The sequence below is a fragment of the Linepithema humile genome, chromosome 3, assembly GCF_040581485.1.
Source record: "Linepithema humile isolate Giens D197 chromosome 3, Lhum_UNIL_v1.0, whole genome shotgun sequence".
NCBI classification, from domain to species: Eukaryota; Metazoa; Arthropoda; class Insecta; order Hymenoptera; family Formicidae; genus Linepithema; species Linepithema humile.
Window position 1 is genome coordinate 15,908,887 of NC_090130.1, and position 18,131 is coordinate 15,927,017.

The 18,131-nt window shown below is 32.5% G+C and overlaps 1 protein-coding gene across 9 annotated transcripts in view; it reads right to left on the bottom strand.

Annotated features, from left to right (window-relative positions):
* stol (stolid) overlaps positions 1 to 18,131 on the bottom strand; it is a 301,015-nt gene that overhangs the window by 193,636 nt on the left and 89,248 nt on the right. For 7 of the 9 annotated variants that reach the window (XR_010889250.1, XM_067351792.1, XM_067351791.1 and 4 more), the window contains 3 exons: positions 15,864 to 16,085; positions 14,939 to 15,038; positions 12,341 to 12,373 (listed from right to left, as the gene is read on the bottom strand). Coding sequence is in view for 8 of the 9 variants with exons in the window: in XM_067351792.1 (XP_067207893.1) it covers positions 12,341 to 12,373; positions 14,939 to 15,038; positions 15,864 to 16,085 (355 nt within the window). In the remaining variant the exon portion in view is untranslated. The remainder of the gene's footprint in view (positions 1 to 12,340; positions 12,374 to 14,938; positions 15,039 to 15,863; positions 16,086 to 18,131) is intronic. The other 2 variants (XM_067351795.1, XM_067351793.1) reach the window with 1 other exon arrangement.

The following is an 18,131-nucleotide window of genomic DNA, read 5'->3' on the forward strand; positions in this document are numbered from 1 at the left end:
ATTTTTTTTATTGCATATTCTTGTAGCTGACTTCGAGAGTTTATCAAAACGCTATAATAAAGTTATTTTTCATTAAGAACTTTTTCAGTTATAAGGCTTGAAAGTAACTGTAAAGTAATTGTAAGAGAGAAAAAGAATGAGGCAACGCGCTCGACGCGCTTCTTTCTCTCTCACTCTACTGTAATTTTCAAGCGTCATAACTCGAAAAGTTCTTAATGAAAAATAACTTTATTGTAGCGTTTTAAAAAGCTCTCTTAAGAAGTTAGCTACAAAAATATGCAATTTAAAAAAATGGGGATTTTTATTTGAAAATTTTAAAGTGATTTTTACGTGATCTTAACAACATTATTCAAAGTCACTCTAACATTGTCATGTAATGCGTTACTTAAAACCCTACAACTTTTATTTATTTTTTTACAAAACATATTTTTCGAGATATTCCAGGATCCCGGTACTTTTTCCGCACTCTGTACATACATATACAAAGTGTTCCACATCGAACACACCATACGGTAATGGCATATTCTGATATCATTTTGAGATGAAAATCTTTATGCCAAAATATCGTGGCTGTTAATAGGATATAATTTTAAAATTAATAAAATATAAGGCTCAACTGATTATAAAAATTATTTAAAATTAATAGGAGCGTAAAGAGCCACAATGCTAGTTCTTTGTGTAAAGTTTAAAATATATTCGTTAAATTGTTTACAAAAAATCAAACGTTTCGACCCGTCATCAGGCCTTCTTCAGTGTACATTAATAATAATACAAATAAAACGGAAAATTCGCTCGCAAATTTCAACATAATGTGAAAGATGTGAAAGACGTTAATATCATCCTTTCATCCGATTGTAGTTTGGTAGAAAATAAGTTATTATTGAAACAAATTCATGTTAAAGCGCCAGTCCACGTAGAGAGGACAAGGTGGAAAAATAAAAAACAATGGTCTTTACATTTTGCAAGTCAAGATCTTAGGCTTTAGCACTACTAGCACTAGTCTTTAGCACCACTGAATTAGTCTTTAGCACTAAGATCTTGACTTGCAAAATGTAAAGACCATTGTTTTCTATTTTTCCACCTTGTCCTCTCTACGTGGACTGGCGCTTCAACATAAATTTGTTTCAATAATAACTTATTTTTTACCAAACTACAATCGGATGAAAGGATGATATTAACGTCTTTCACATCTTTCACATTATGTTGAAATTTGCGAGCAAATTTTCTGTTTTATTTGTATTATTATTAATGTACACTGAAGAAGGCCTGATGGCAGGTCGAAACGTTTGATTTTTTGTAAACAATTTAACGAATATATTTTAAACTTCGCACGAAAAACTAGCATTGTGGTTCTTTACGCTCCTATTAATTTTAAAGGATATAATTTTATATTATTATTTATATAAGGTTATCAATAAGATAAGAATATTTAATTTTAGCAAGTTGGTAGACTGTAAGAAAAGCTTTTAGCATGAGTCGCTGGAAAAACCAGTAGAAGCCTGTCTGAAGTCAGTGCAATCGGTATACAAGAGTGACTCAGTGGAAAAGAACAGTGCATAATTGAGCAAAATTTTAAAAAGATCGTTAATAATCAGCAATAATTAACAAACATATTAGAAAGACCTTTTTTATGCGATCAAGGTATGATAAGAACCTTTTTTTCTTTTTGTTATAATATTAATTATAAGAACGTTTATGATTTTGTGTAATAAATTAGATTAAAATAGCTTATAAGATAACACGTACTCGTTTTTCTATCTGCGCAACCAACAGAGGTTATAATACACTACTCACAATAATTAATCCTTACGTTCTTACTGTAGCCATGTGGCTACGTATTTGAAATTATGAAATAAAATATTATTGTCATCTATATTTCCATATCTGTATTTCCATATTTGAATATGTACTCATTCTTTTTAGTCTTGTATACATGACTCTAATACGTATTTTGATACATATTTACAAATTTCGCAATAAAATATTAGAATATTATCATTTTTTATTTTTTACCATAACAATTCGATAATTAGAGTTATTTTAAATGCAATTAATGTTTAAAAATTATAATTTCCTTGTAATATTTTAAATAGATTTATTACCACACCAATGGTAATAGAAAAGGTTTTTTTTATGTATAATAAAGCTTATGTATAATATAATAACTTTATAATGAAAATTGTTGTACACCGTCCAAATTTTTTTATGAATGAGTTATTTGTTATTTAATGCACAAAAATACGAATAAATATATTTTTTGTAGTTATTGAATAATTTGAGAATGAAAGGATTAAGGGATTTTTAAAAATTGCTTAAAAAGAAAGCAATTTTCAAAACATTGTAACTCCGCGAAAAGTCATCATACATATTTTAATTCCAAAAGAAAGCATTTTGAAAACTGAAACTTATTTCAAATGCCTTTTGTGAATTTTAATTATCTTTTTTTTACAAAATGGTACAATAATAAAGCTTGATAGGTCAAAATAAAAATTTTTGATGCTGTGTTACACCTGGCGTGGAAAAATCGTGGACAATTTCCGTTACTTGTATCTTGTAGCGAGATTTTTTTCTTTGAGCAGTAGCGAATCGCTTTGTTGTTTTTTTTGTTTTTTTTTGACCGAGTTATCGAGGTTTGGAAAAAAAAATGATTATTTTTACTTTGATTATTACTTGTAAAAAAAACCAACGTACAACATTTTACAAAAAAAACCGTTAAAAAACAAAAAATAAGAAAAAATTTTTTTTAGAAAATATCGCCGACATTAACTTTATTTAAAGCGCACCACGTGAATGTTGTATGGTAGAATTTACATGGTACGCTTTCTTAAATCTTAAAAAAAAATTTTCCCATTTTTCTATTTAAAAAATAGCGCAATAACTTTTATAATGATGAAAAAATAATGAAAATTGTTTATAACATTTTTCATTCATTTATTGCAATAGTGATTAATCTCTTATTAATTTTTAGCAATTTCGGCTGATTCAAGTACGATGGACACATAAAAAAAAAGTTTTAACTGATAAACGTTATTGTTTATTGTTAAGATATAATTGCACTAACAATAAGAAACATTATCTTAATAATTTTTATTGGATCTTTCTTAGCGACAATATACCAAATTAAAGAAAAAACATGAAATATGCGATTTTTAATGTGTTCTTTGAATTCGATTTTTTGTTAGAAAAAATAGGGTTAAAAAAACAATAACAACATTCGGGAGGGTTCTCTTTCAGCCTTTCAACGGTTTTTTTGAAGAGTACTGGACGTTGTTTTTTTTTTACAAGTAATAAGCAATCAAAGTGACTTTTTTTTCAAACGTCAATAATCCGGTTAAAAATATTGCACAGTGATCCGCTACTACTCAAATTAAAGAGAAAAGATCCCGCTACAAGATGCAAGTAACAGAAATTCTCCATGGTTTTTTTCACGCCAGATGTAACGCAGCAAAGTTACATTAAAAATTTTTATTTTAATGAATCAAACTTTATTATCGTGCTGTTTTGTAAAAAAAAAAAGAGAACAAATAATAAATTAAAATACACAAAACACATTTGAAGGAAGAAGTTTCAAGCTTTAAAATGCTTTCCTTGAAATTAAAATATGATTATTTTTTGTGGAATTACAATGCTTTGAAAATTGCCTTTTTTAAAGTAATTTTTCTTCATCCCTTAAGGAGACTAGGCAGTCAAATCGCTTAAAAATAAAGATTTTTTTTATGAGTCAATTGCAAAGAAATGAAAGCAAATCCAGATTTACTTTTTTACCTAATGTTTATTGCTATCATACAGATTGAAAAAAAAATTGGTATTAGATATATATATATATTTAAAAAATGGCATGACAAAGGGGCGACCATATAAAAATTTCAAAAAATTTTGTTTTACTCTTGTAGCGATACAAAGTTTAAAAAGTGATATACCCAGGTAGAAATCTGGTCTAGAAGAAAGCCTGGCCCTGGATATTTTTCCCCGAGTATAGCTTGAATCTGTCCGGGAAATCTAGCTTGGACCTATATGTAATGGGGACGGCGGGCATGGACGAATCCATTATTTAAAATGTACCCAGGCCCAGGCTTGTTTCCACGGTTTTTCCTAGAAATTATACTGGAATCCCGCCTAGGGCCCTTATTTTACTCGGGATTTACTTATTTTTCTCCTGGATTGTTCGATATTGTATTTTGCGGATAACGTTCCTATAAACGTTTTTGTAGATTTGGGTAAAAAACTGGCATTAATCTAGGTCGTAAAAATCCAGCAACTTATCTGCTTGATTGTGTGGAATTTGGTTGGTTACAATTCACTGACATAATTTTTCCATTTCATCAGCCATTTCGTCCTCATTATTGTGACCTTCATTGTATTTATCGATTCTGATTCTAATATATCATCTTCGAGCTCTGAATTCTCGATTTCTCTTTCTGAATCTGACATATCATCGAGCTCTGAATTGTTATTTTCCATAAATATTTCCAGGCCATCAGTTTCCTCTTCGTCGCGTACATGCTAGACATTCTCATTTACAGCACTATCAGTAGCTTCATTACTGTTAGATCGCAAATACTTGTTTTTTATGAAGTCACTTTCGTCACACGTGTCACTTTCAGTTTCAATGTTTGCTATTTTTGTTTCTAATTTTGTCCTTGCCCGATATTTTCGCTTCCTCAACAGTAAACGAGAAGCCGCGAATATGCGATCACACATTTTGTACATTTCAAACCGTTTTTTCTTTTATTTCGAACCGTAACTCTTTGATATGCTTCAAGGTGTTACTATTTTGAGCCGTAAGATATTTAACAAACGTTACCATAACCTGAAAGTTCAGAATAAAAGTACTGGTTTTTCCCTGATCGGACCCGGCCAGATCCAGGAAAAAATACAGATAGATATTTTTTAACCAAAACCTGGGAAAAATCGTGGAAAATTTATAGCGAAAAGCTAGGACCCGTCTGGATTTTTCAAGCTAATATTTCCCATGCGGGGCCCGTATATATTCAGGGAAGATCGAGGAAAATTTCTACCTGGGTATCGACATTTTTTTGTGGGATATTATTCGTCAAACTCATAGTTCCAACCAAACCTAAAAAAAACAGAAATCGGAACAAAATTATCAAAATAGCGGCCAAAAAACGGCAATTTTTTCGAAAAAATAATTTTTGTGAAAAAAAACGCGACTTTTGAATTTTTTTGGTAGAACTGGAATTTTTACAGACTGTATCGGAGGTTTAGCGGAAAATGACACATGTTTTATAAATCCTAGAATTTTTTCAAATTGATCTGAACCTTCGTCTATTCGTAATCAGGGCAAAACCAAAAGAAAAAAAAGTTTCGAGTAAAACGCGTTTAAAATTTTAAATGATTTCAAAGTACTATTACTAATACACACTTCGAATCCGTGCGCCGCTCAACCTGCTAAATCGGTAATTTTGCGAATTCCGACATCTACCAAGCGGCATTTTATTCAGGAAGGAATAGCACTAGAAAAATGCAATTAAAAAAATCGATTTTTTGACTGCCTAGTCCCCTTAATTATTCTACATAGTATAATTTTTAAATGGCAAGCATTAAAAGTTGATCAATCAAATCGTTCCAAATTTGCGCACTCAGGCATGGCACATCGCACAGTAATGAAGTATCTTTAGATATTGATTTGTTTTTATTTTTTATTGTACGTAAAGTTATATTTGTATTTAAGGGGATGCAGGAGTGAAAGCCGAACTCCGACGCGAAAGCGCCCTCATTTCAATAGTACTAAAAATGAAAATGACATTATCGGCGTAGCTTACAAACCTACGCCGCGTAGGTCCGTGTGTACGCATTTATTTGTAGTGGTAACTCACTACACTGACGTGTGGTCTGTGTACGTGTCATCAGACAAACGATGCTTGGCACTTGTTTCCTCGACTGAAATTTCGTCGCAAGGTTGCAATATAATGTCCGAGAAGACATAGGCGTATACAAGGTGTTAAATAAATATGAACTAAATATGACAAAATAATAAATGAAAAATATACATATAATACTATATATATCACTGAAGAAAAATGTCATTTACTTTTCTGATTTTTATCCTTATGTAGTAAATACAAAATAACTAATTAATCAATTAATTAATATATACATATACACATATATTGAATAAATAATTATCTTTATTTTGTATTTTATACAATAATGACTGAAATAATGAGAGTATATATCATTTCAGTTATATAAAATACAAAATAAAAATAACTATAAATTGTATTATATTTGAGCGTACGAATTTGTAGCATTCTAATTAATCAATTTTAAATGCTTTTTATTTAAAAACTATTATAGTTTCGACATTTTGGTATATTATGATTTTTATCTCAAAATAATTTCAAGAATATGTCATTACCATATGGTGCGCTCAATGCGGGACACTTTGTATATATATTAAATTAAACTTTTCATTTAATTAGTAATAATTAGTATCTTTTTATTTCATATTTCAAGATTAATTTATATAATTAAAAAAGTAGTATACTTTTATTATAAAAAAAATATATATTAATTATATATTTATATATTATTTAAATATTATATACGCGTATAATATTTTTAATATTCTAAATGTCATACTTTAATTATATAAGCTATTTAAATTCTAATTGTAAAGAAATAATTAAAAATAATAGATAATATTTAAAACTTTCGATAAAACTACCAAATAGGGGACCACTCCCGAATGACCTTGATCTTGACATATGTTATCAAGATCATAGTCCTAAGTAACAGAAAAAGAGTTTTAGACATCGATTATTGTTTATTAGAAAGTTATCAACAAAAGAAGTTTATCGAATAAAATGTAATTTTTTGACCATGTACACGTACCGGCACGTATGGTGTCCCTCGCCGGCAACGGTATACGTGTGTAAAACAACCGAAGACGTCACACGCATTCACACAAATGCGTATTTGACGTGTCGCTTGAAGCGAGGAGCACAGCGAGCAGCGAAAGGAGAATAGTAGTGGGGGATATTTTGATCTTGCATCCTTAGCGCAAATCTGACGATCGGGAGAGAAAGCATTACAAGACGTGATGTCAAGTTAGTGGTGTTTCTATAGCTCTCTTCCTCATGCGACCGTTTAAGGAAGGAAGTGCGAGCGAGACAGTTAGAGCAGCTCAGTGTCCCTATCGATGTCTCGTTCGCTCTAACACTTATGTGTCGTGCTTTTCTTTCTTTCCTTTAAGAAACGTAGCTGAGCCGCGTGCACCGACCGCCGGCATTCATTCTATTAATTATTATATCATATAAAGAGGCTTAATTTAATGAAGAATAGAAATTTGTATTGAAATGTTTAATTATACGAATATAAGAATTGTTTGCTTCTATAACAAAAATACACGCTCGTCCTGATTAATTATTGGTTCATTTATGATTACGTAATTAATAATTTCTTTATTATAAGCAAAATTAGTAACAATGGAACAGGATAAGTCACTAGAACATACTGTCTCCAATAAATGTTCAAATATAAGATTTATTCGAAAATATGTATATCATATAGAAAAATTGCTTGGTTGCGCGGGAGATATTCTAGACATCCAATCAGCACAGTTTGTTTCAAGTGGAGGTCTCTTTCCAAAATATGATTACTTCTACTTTTTGAAAGCCGAACCATGGCTTTTTTTAAGTTAATTCCTTTCATCGTTCTACGTAGAAAAATAATTAAGTTAGAAGTGAATTCTTTACGAGGTTTTTTGCATCTTACCCTAATATTTTTAGTCTTAAATACGAAATATCTGGTAGTCATTTCTCGATGATTTTATTCTTAAGCTTTTATACGTGGTATAATGAACAGAATACGCTCATGATAATAATTTTCAGATACATCAACTGTTTAGATATATCAACTGGCGTGCTAATTTTGCGAATATAGCATGACCTTTTTTCATTCTAAACTACATTAATTAGCTGAAAATTGCGACTTTTTGCAATACGTCCCGATTGTTCTACGCGAGCGCTTCATTCTGAAAGTCATTTTTGTGCAGAGTTTCGCAAATTAACTATTTCTAATATCGTAAACAATTTTTAATATCGGCCGCCAATGAAGTAGTACACACACACACACACATATACACACCACCTATAGTTTCGATGTCACACACATACACAAACACACATACATACATACATACATATATATATATATATATATATATATATATATATAATATATAGAAACACTTGTAGACATCTCACTCGTCCGAATGCGTAAGTAACACGTGAGTAGACACGTATTCGGCGAGTGAGACGCCTATAGGCGCTTCTATTCGCGGTGTGAAAGTTTTATTGGCCCTAAAAAGGGCCGATCGTGTGACTAGCGCGGAAGCATCTTAGTAATCCGTCCAATATCCGGACCGGTCAATAATTTGATTGATTCGACGGGGTATCGAATAAATTAAGTTAGCGAGAAAGTTTGATCGGAACCGAAGTTCTTCCCAGATTTCTCTTGCATGATTAACTAGCGCTGCTGCCGTTCTTTTCCTTCTTGGTTCCCATCGTCGAACCATTTGTGCTCAAACATTTTCGATCAAATTTAGATCTGGTGAACGAGCAGGCCAGTTAACCAATTGGATCTTTGGATGATTCCGAAACCATGTTTGTGTTTCATGCGATGTATAGACTGCGGAATTATCTTGCACCAATCGGATTACTGGCATGTCCTCTGCGGAGTAGATTGCGCGTACTGATGGAAGAAGAACATCTTCCAGTATGCGAATATACTCCACAGAGTTCATACGTGTGGGAATTTCCACCAGCTCACCAATTGTAGTGCCGGAAATCCAGCCCCACATTGCGCATGAAATCCTTCCACTTCTGTGGATAGGTACAACATGATTTGGATTCAACCGTTCACCTCTTGGTCGCCATATGTGAAGTTGGCGGTCGGCACACGATACAAAAACCTTTTCATCGGTCCAGATCGTGGCCTCCCTCTCTTCACGACTCGTTACCAGGTTTTCCAAAGAAAACGCGATACGCTGTTCCCGATGAACGGGAGTCAGCGGAATTTTGCGGGCTGGACGACAGCAATGATACCCAGCTTCGTTGAGACGTCGCCGGGCAGTCCTCTCGGATATGTGGACGTTCGCCGCGTTGATAGTCTCCTGGACAGTACCGAAGGAATTATCAGAAACTGCGGTAACGATAGCTTCGTCTTCTTGTGCACTGGTCTTACGAGGACCACGGTTATTTCGACGATGATCATGCAAAGCATGATCACTATCTTCAATAAACCGTTGGATCCATCGTCGGACAGTTTTTACAGAACAAGGAATAGCAGCAGCAATTTCTGCCACTGCTCTTCCTGCCTACCACTTTCCGATAATACGACCTCATATCTCAGGACACAAGTTCTGAAGCATCGTTATATTTATCGCGATTCACGTCTGCTTGATGCTATGACACAACGATAATTAATTTAATAACAAAAAAAAATCAGAAGCGCGGTCTCTTAGTAATAAATCAATTAAAAAAAAAGAAAAAAGAAAGTGACACATAGGCGAACAAAAGTGCGATATTCTACAACTATTTCATTGGCGGCTGATATTAAAAATTGTTTACGATATTAGAAATAGTTAATTTGCGAAACTCTGCACAAAAATGACTTTCAGAATGAAGCGCTCGCGTAGAACAATCGGGACGTATTGCAAAAAGTCGCAATTTTCAGCTAATTAATGTAGTTTAGAATGAAAAAAGGTCATGCTATATTCGCAAAATTAGCACGTCAGTTGATATATCTAAACAGTTGATGTATCTGAAAATTATTATCATGAGCGTATTCTGTTCATTATACCACGTATAAAAGCTTAAGAATAAAATCATCGAGAAATGACTACCAGATATTTCGTATTTAAGACTAAAAATATTAGGGTAAGATGCAAAAAACCTCGTAAAGAATTCACTTCTAACTTAATTATTTTTCTACGTAGAACGATGAAAGGAATTAACTTAAAAAAAGCCATGGTTTGGCTTTCAAAAAGTAGAAGTAATCATATTTTGGAAAGAGACCTCCACTTGAAACAAACTGTGCTGATTGGATGTCTAGAATATCTCCCGCGCAACCAAGCAATTTTTCTATATGATATACATATTTTCGAATAAATCTTATATTTGAACATTTATTGGAGACAGTATGTTCTAGTGACTTATCCTGTTCCATTGTTACTAATTTTGCTTATAATAAAGAAATTATTAATTACGTAATCATAAATGAACCAATAATTAATCAGGACGAGCGTGTATTTTTGTTATAGAAGCAAACAATTCTTATATTCGTATAATTAAACATTTCAATACAAATTTCTATTCTTCATTAAATTAAGCCTCTTTATATGATATAATAATTAATAGAATGAATGCCGGCGGTCGGTGCACGCGGCTCAGCTACGTTTCTTAAAGGAAAGAAAGAAAAGCACGACACATAAGTGTTAGAGCGAACGAGACATCGATAGGGACACTGAGCTGCTCTAACTGTCTCGCTCGCACTTCCTTCCTTAAACGGTCGCATGAGGAAGAGAGCTATAGAAACACCACTAACTTGACATCACGTCTTGTAATGCTTTCTCTCCCGATCGTCAGATTTGCGCTAAGGATGCAAGATCAAAATATCCCCCACTACTATTCTCCTTTCGCTGCTCGCTGTGCTCCTCGCTTCAAGCGACACGTCAAATACGCATTTGTGTGAATGCGTGTGACGCCTTCGGTTGTTTTACACACGTATACCGTTGCCGGCGAGGGACACCATACGTGCCGGTACGTGTACACCTGGTCACACTAATGCCTTAACACATGAACTTGCACGGGTGTCAAGGCATATCAAGTCGGCGTGTTTCGACTCTACATATTTTTACATCATGACTGTGGTTATGAACACAACGGCAAAGCTGTTTTGACTGTTGAAAGCAACTGAAGCAATTGACAAATAAAGGTTAATATTTATAATATTTATATTTATACCAATATTTATTGATGGTGGAAAACGAGTTAATATATAAATGATGAAGAAAAGTGTAATTATTTATCAAAATAAGAGGAACTTATATAAAGCAATTAACAGATTTGTAAGTATTAGCATGATAATAAGAAAGAAATAAGTAATATTTTGATTTAATAATATTATCTGTGATTTAAACGAATATTTTTACTTACATGAGAAGTCCCTAAATTTTCAGCAAATTCTTTGACTACACCACAATCACATGTTAATATTTTCAAATCTGTTAATTGTTTTATATAAGTTCCTATTATTTTGATAAATAATTACACTTTTCTTTATCATTTAGTATATATATTGCTCGTTTTCCACCAATTCATATAAATTCATATAATTATAAATATTATAAATATTAAACTATCAATAAATATTGATATAAATATAAATATTAACCTTTATTTGTCAATTGCTCCAGTTGCTTCGAAACAGCCAAAACAGCATTGCCGCTACGCTCATAACCAGTCATGATGTAAAAATATGTAGAGTCGGAACACGCCGACTCGATATGCCTTGACACCCGTGCAAGTTTATGTGTTAAGGCATTAGTGTGACCAGGTGTACATTTAACAAAACGTATTCACGTAGATTTATTTATTAAAGTAGTAGTAAATAAATCTGCTACGAGTTCTATCAGAAAATTACATTCTATTCAGTAAACTTCTTTTGCTAATAACTTTTTAATAAACAATGATTGACAGCTAACCTTTAAAATATTATTCTGATATTATGAATAATAATCTTGATAAAGTCAAGGTCTTAATCAAGGTCTAGGTCATTCGGAGGATAATTCCTTATTCTCGCCAATTTTATCAAAATTATGTATAAATTAAATATGAATTTCTTACAATTTAAAATTAATTCCAAAACCATATCAATTATCTTTTTTTAAAATATTCTAATCATGTTTCATCGAAATTAAACATATTTAACCCAAAATTTAAATATAATTTATATACATATATTTATATACAGAATATATTTATAAATCAAAGAAGACTAATAAAAAAATAATTTTTTTATCTTTTTCTATAAAGATCACGATTTTTTCGGTTGTACCATCAGTTTTAATACAGCCTGTATGAACACACGAGCATAATATTGCCAGATTTTGTCCATATTTTTATCCATATTGCAATACGCAAAAATATAATAAAAAAAGAAAGATTGCCAAAACAATCACAAATTTACACCTTAAATCATCGAAAATTAAATACACATTTTAGACGATATACGATTATCACAAAATGAGTGTTACCGTGCATTATTAACAAACATGTTTAACGTGTTAGACAAATAATTGTGCATAATGAATTACCTGTGCAGTAGAGCCATCAGTATGGCAATAGGGCTAGCGGTGGAGACACACAATAATAAAATGTAATAAAAATATGCAATAAAAGATAATATTGTGAAATGAAATGTTGGACGGTTGTGCATAGTTTGCTTTGTATATTACAAAGTAGTGATCCTTTTTCTCATATTCTTTGTACGGTATGCATATATCGCATATATCACAAATAATGTGCGAGTAATTTGTGATTTTCAATATCCTATGTATTACATATTTATGTATATCGAGCTTTTCGTTCTTACAGAATGATCCATTTCGAATACTTCAGCGAATTATTTCAAAACTAAACGATATCGAATAGCATTTTAACTGAACGGATTTTGATCCATCTCAGGTTAATTAATGACTATTTTACTATAAATTTAAATCTTTTATTAGCAAAGAAGATGCAATACCATCATTAATTGATCTTGACTCGATCAAAATCTGCTCAGTTAAAAACGCTAGAAGAAAAGTTTTAATAAAAATTTTAAAAGGGAAAAAAGGACATATAATATTTATTATTTAATAGATATTAACTTATAAGTTTTGTAGGTTATTTTAAAGCTAATGGAAACTTTTTAATAAAGACACATCATATATAGGATGTCTCAGAAAGATGGAACAACTACTTGCGTACGGGTAGAGTGCGGTAAACTGAACAGAAAAGTCCTTTACCGTTTTGCAATTTTTACAATAATAAGTGAGATATTAATTAAAAATGATTGACGAATGATAGCGCGGATTACGTGCGGATAGATCATGGGCTGTACGATCTAGGTAGATCAGTGGCGTGTCGCAGGACAACGAAAAACAATTGCGCATAGCGAGAGGAGTAACACGCGAGCAGTAAGCGGGCGGAAATAATGCGTGAGGCTGGGTCTCCGTACCGCTGTTATTTTTCGTTGCCGTGTGACATGCTGCTGACCCACATACAGGGTGTCCGGTAATTGTTGAATCACCTTTTGGGTGCAGGTAGAGCAGGTTAAACCGAGTAGAAAAGTCCTCTACCGGTTTGTAATTTTCGTAATAATTAATGAGAAATTAATTAAAAAAGATCAGCCAATTTGCTCGAGTCTAAGCGCGCGGCAAGAAGAGACAGCTCACTGTTACGTGGTCGCTAGGACGCAAGGATCTAGCGTTACGCAACGCTTGTATGTTGCCGTTGTCATTTGTAGAGCGCTCCTTCCAACGCTTCGTCGCGCGCCTAGTAACCGCAAATAATGGTAGGCTGTACCGCCACGGGTCTCTTCTCGCCGCGCTCTTAAACTCGCGCAAATTGGCCGATATTTTAAAATTAATTCCTTATTAATTATTGCGAAAATCGCAAAATAGTAGAGAACTTTTCTACTCGGTTTAACTCGCTCTACCTGCACCCGAAAGATAATTTAGCAATTACCGGACACTCTGTAAATTGTACAGCACGGTCTAGCCGCGTGCAACACTATCATTCATCAATCCTTTTTAGTTAATATCTCATTTATTATTGCAAAAATTGCAAAACAATAAAAGACTTTTCTGTTCAGTTTATCGCACTCTACTCGAGCGTATTGTCCCATCATTTTGAGACACCCTGTATATTTATAATATTTTCTTATATTAATTAAACAAAATAATTTTTATTTAGAACCTTTTTTATTTAGCCAATACTTTTTAGATACACTCTTCGAAAATTCGACAAATTTTCAATATTTAGCTCACAATATAATGATAACAATTCCAATGCGGATTAAAATAGTATAGAATACTTTTTGACTTTGTTTGATATTACAAATATACTGTTACAATAATACAACAATTTTTATTAACATCTTATATTTTAACAGACGCATCATTCAGTAAAAATGTATAAACAGTAACAAAAATTACACTATTAAAACTGATTTCTGAGACCAAACCAAGTTGAAAAATGTCGTAGTACCATATTTTCTTTCGACCAATAGTTGATAAGATATTGTGAGCAAAAAATTAAAAAATTTATTAAAATTTCTTTAATATTTCAAAAAATATATATTAATCAAATAAAAGAATATATCGGATCAAAGTTGTTTGTATTAATAAGTAGAAAGAATTGACACAATAAAAATAAGAAATCTGAATTCTTATTTGTAAAAATAAACTTTTAAATAATTTTACAAATCTAAATTTCCTCAAAAGTGAATCATCATCTTGTTTCTCCCTTCAAATATTCGCTTTTATTTAAAACTCTTTTTCGATATTGCTTAGTTTTCAAGATATTTTGTTGAGTATTTAAAATCATTCCGCGTGTACAGATTTGTCGCGGACAATATTTGGCGATTCTCACAAATTTTATGTTTAATAATCCGACGCTATAAATATTGTAATTTTAAATTTATTTCTTCTATCGTGTGCAAAAACAATTGTGCAAACCAAGACGCATCATGGGCTATAATCAAGGCAGTGCCGGTTGAATAATTTGCAAAAGTGACCATCATTAATGCTGTGCGTAATAGTAAACCGAGTGCTTGTGCAGTGCTCGATTGCAATTTGCAATAACGTATGAATGTGTGAAAGAGTGAGAGACAGGCGTGCACTTTTGCTTACTGCCAACGAGCCACTTACTTTTCATTTTCCTCCTTATGCATTCTTTGTGCCTCTCTTTTATCAAATCCGTCTGTTACTAAAGCATCCAAAACCAAAGACTGCACTAATTTCTTATCACCTGGAATGTGATCGCGTATTAATTTGAGCATTAATTCGAAAATAAATTGGTATTACTCGAAGGATTTAAGATATCTTGTTTGATGTATACAAATTGACATATGAGATAAATCTAACAATGAGAGAATTTTCATTAAAAAATTAAAAAAGTATAAGGGTGATTTATTTTAATTTTAACAGACAAATATTTCGAAAAGTGTGATTTTGGAAAAAAATGTTTCAGACAAAAGTTGCAGGGTTTCAAGGAGGACTAAAATGAATCTAACGAAATTTTTCTAGATAAAGACATTTCGCAGATTTGGAGAGTAACTTAATTTTTTTAAATAGAACTATCCTAATTGTTTTATGTAAATAGATTCTTTGTAACATTTTACATAAAATGTTATAAGAGTAAAATAAGCAACAATGGTTTACGAGATATTTTATGGTATATCAAAATATGTCAGATTAAGATATAAAATATCTCGTAAACCGTTCCATTGTTGCTTATTTTACCCTTATAACTTTTTATGCAGAATGTTACAAGGAATCTATTTACATAACACAATAGGGTAGTTCTATATAAAACAATTAAATTGTCTTCCAAATTTGCGAAATGTCTTTATTTCGAAAAATTTTATTCCATTCATTTTATGTCTTCCTTGAAATTCTGCAACTTTTATCTGAAAACATTTTTTTCCAAAATTATTTTTTCAAAATATTTGTTAAAATTAAAATAAATCGCCCTAATATTTTATGCCTTTATGTAACATTTTATGTAAGTATTTGTTGTTGCTTCTTTAAATCCTTCATTTATAGATAAAACTGATGAGAAATAAGCACTCACAATAATAAGCATCTTTATCCGACTTGCTCGCCTGTTTATGATGCGAGCTAGGACTCCTTGGTCTCAAGGACATCCATTTCCACCCCGGCCTGCGCGTTCGTAATAGAAAGTGCAGGACACGTTCTTCCGGAGAGGAAAAAAACTTATCAGAAGCTGAGCTGTACTCGCAATAAATCCAATCGGGATGCACCTTCCAATTGTTTCCCTTGAAATAGTCTGTTACTGCAATGTAATACATAGCTATTAGGATTGCAACATTACCAAAGACCCATTATTTTCTCTATTAACTTCTAATGTACAAGGTGTGCCAAAAGTGTGAAAACCCCTTAATATTTTAGAAACTAAGCATTTCTGAATGAAATGTTCCATACGAGAGTTGTAGGGTTTTAAGCGCATTAGACAGAAATATCAGTGTAATCTTGGCTAGCGCTATTAAGGTTACGTAAAAATCACTTTGAAATTTTTAAATGAAAACCCCTATTTTTTATTGTATCTTCTTGTAGTTGATCTCAAGAGCTTTTCAAAACATTATAATGAAGTTATTTTTCATTAAGCATTTTCCGAGTTATGAGACTTGAAAGTTAGAGTGAGAGAGAAAGAAACGCGTTGAGCGCAATGCCTCATTCTCTTTCTCTCTCATTCTACCGTAACATTCAAGCCTCATAACTTGGAAAATACTTAATAAAAAATAACTTCATAATGTTTTGAAAAGCTCTTGAGATCATCAAGAAAATACAATAAAAAATAAGGGTTTTCATTTGAAAATTTCAAAGTAATTTTTACGTAATCTTACGTAATAGCGCTAGCCAAGATTACACTGTCTATTTCTGTCTAATGCGCCACTTAAAATCCTACAATTCTTGCATAAAACATTTCTTTCAGAAATGCTTAGTTTCCGAAATATTAAGGGGTTTCCACACTTTTGGCACAACTTGTATACAGGATGTTTTATAATGTCCGTACCAATGCTCGTGTGCGGGTAGAGTGCGGTAAACTGAATAAAAAAGTCCTTTACTGTTTTGCAATTTTTGCAATAATAATTAGATAGTCATTAAAAAGGATTGACGAATAATCGCGCGTTGCGTGTTGCTAGGCCGTAGGCAACACGCTCTAGGCGTGACAGCAACGAGAATCGCACGGCAACGAAAAATAACAACACGTGTTACTCCTGCTCTCGCCACGCGTTGTCATTTTTCGTTGCCGTGTGATCCTGTCACGTCTAGAGCGTACTGCCTACGGCCTAGCAACGCGCGATAATTCGTCAATCCTTTTTAATTACTATCTCAATTATTATTGCAAAAATTGCAAAACAATAAAGGACTTTTCTATTCAGTTTACCGCACACGAGCGTTGGCACGGACATTATGAAACATCCTATATATTTATATTGTATACAGGGTGTCCCGCTCAAGCCGCTCGAGGTCTAGTCCGGCCTAGTCTATCATACATTGGCTGCTGGAAGCGCGTTTGAGAGGCAAGAGGGGAAACGCGCCGTGGCTCGGCGCCCGGCTCACGTCTCGCCGCACCGCGCCGAGCCGGGCTAGACCTCGAGCGGCTGGAGCGCTTCTCTCAACGCGCTCTCATTAGTCCAAATGTAAAAATTAATATCTTGTTTATTATTGCGAATATCGTAAAACGGTAAAGGACTTTTATATTTATTTCAATCCCATCTACCTCCCAGTTTCCGGTGGGACAAGTTACGCGGGACACCCTGTATATAAATTTTTCAACATTTATACATACAGTAAATCCTCGATTTAACGGACTAATAAGGGTGAAAGAGTTTGTTAATACCAAAAGTCCATTAAATCGAATGTTACCAAGAAAAGAACATTTTTTACCATTTTTTACTCTTTTCAAATTCAAATATTTTAATGCAAAAATAGCTTTAATACAATATAAAATATAAATTTATTCATGAAATTTACACGCTTTCTTTTAACTTCTGTATTCATTTTGAATTGTTTGGATTGCGAAATTATTTAATAAATAAAATAAAAATTCAGAAACACTCTGTGTGCAATTAACGTATGATAACGTGAAATAGACTAACAAGGAAAGTAACGCAAGTGTTCCCCTTTAATTTTGAGCTTTGAATATGTTATAAAGTAACTCAAAATAATAGACCCGTGTTTGTTTCTTTCTGCGTTCTCGCACGTTTAGGGGCTGAAACAACCTCTACAAGCTAAAGCAGCCCATTTGGTTTTGATCGAATATCATTAAAACTGTAAGAAATATAAAACAAATTTGTTTAAATCACGCGAGCAA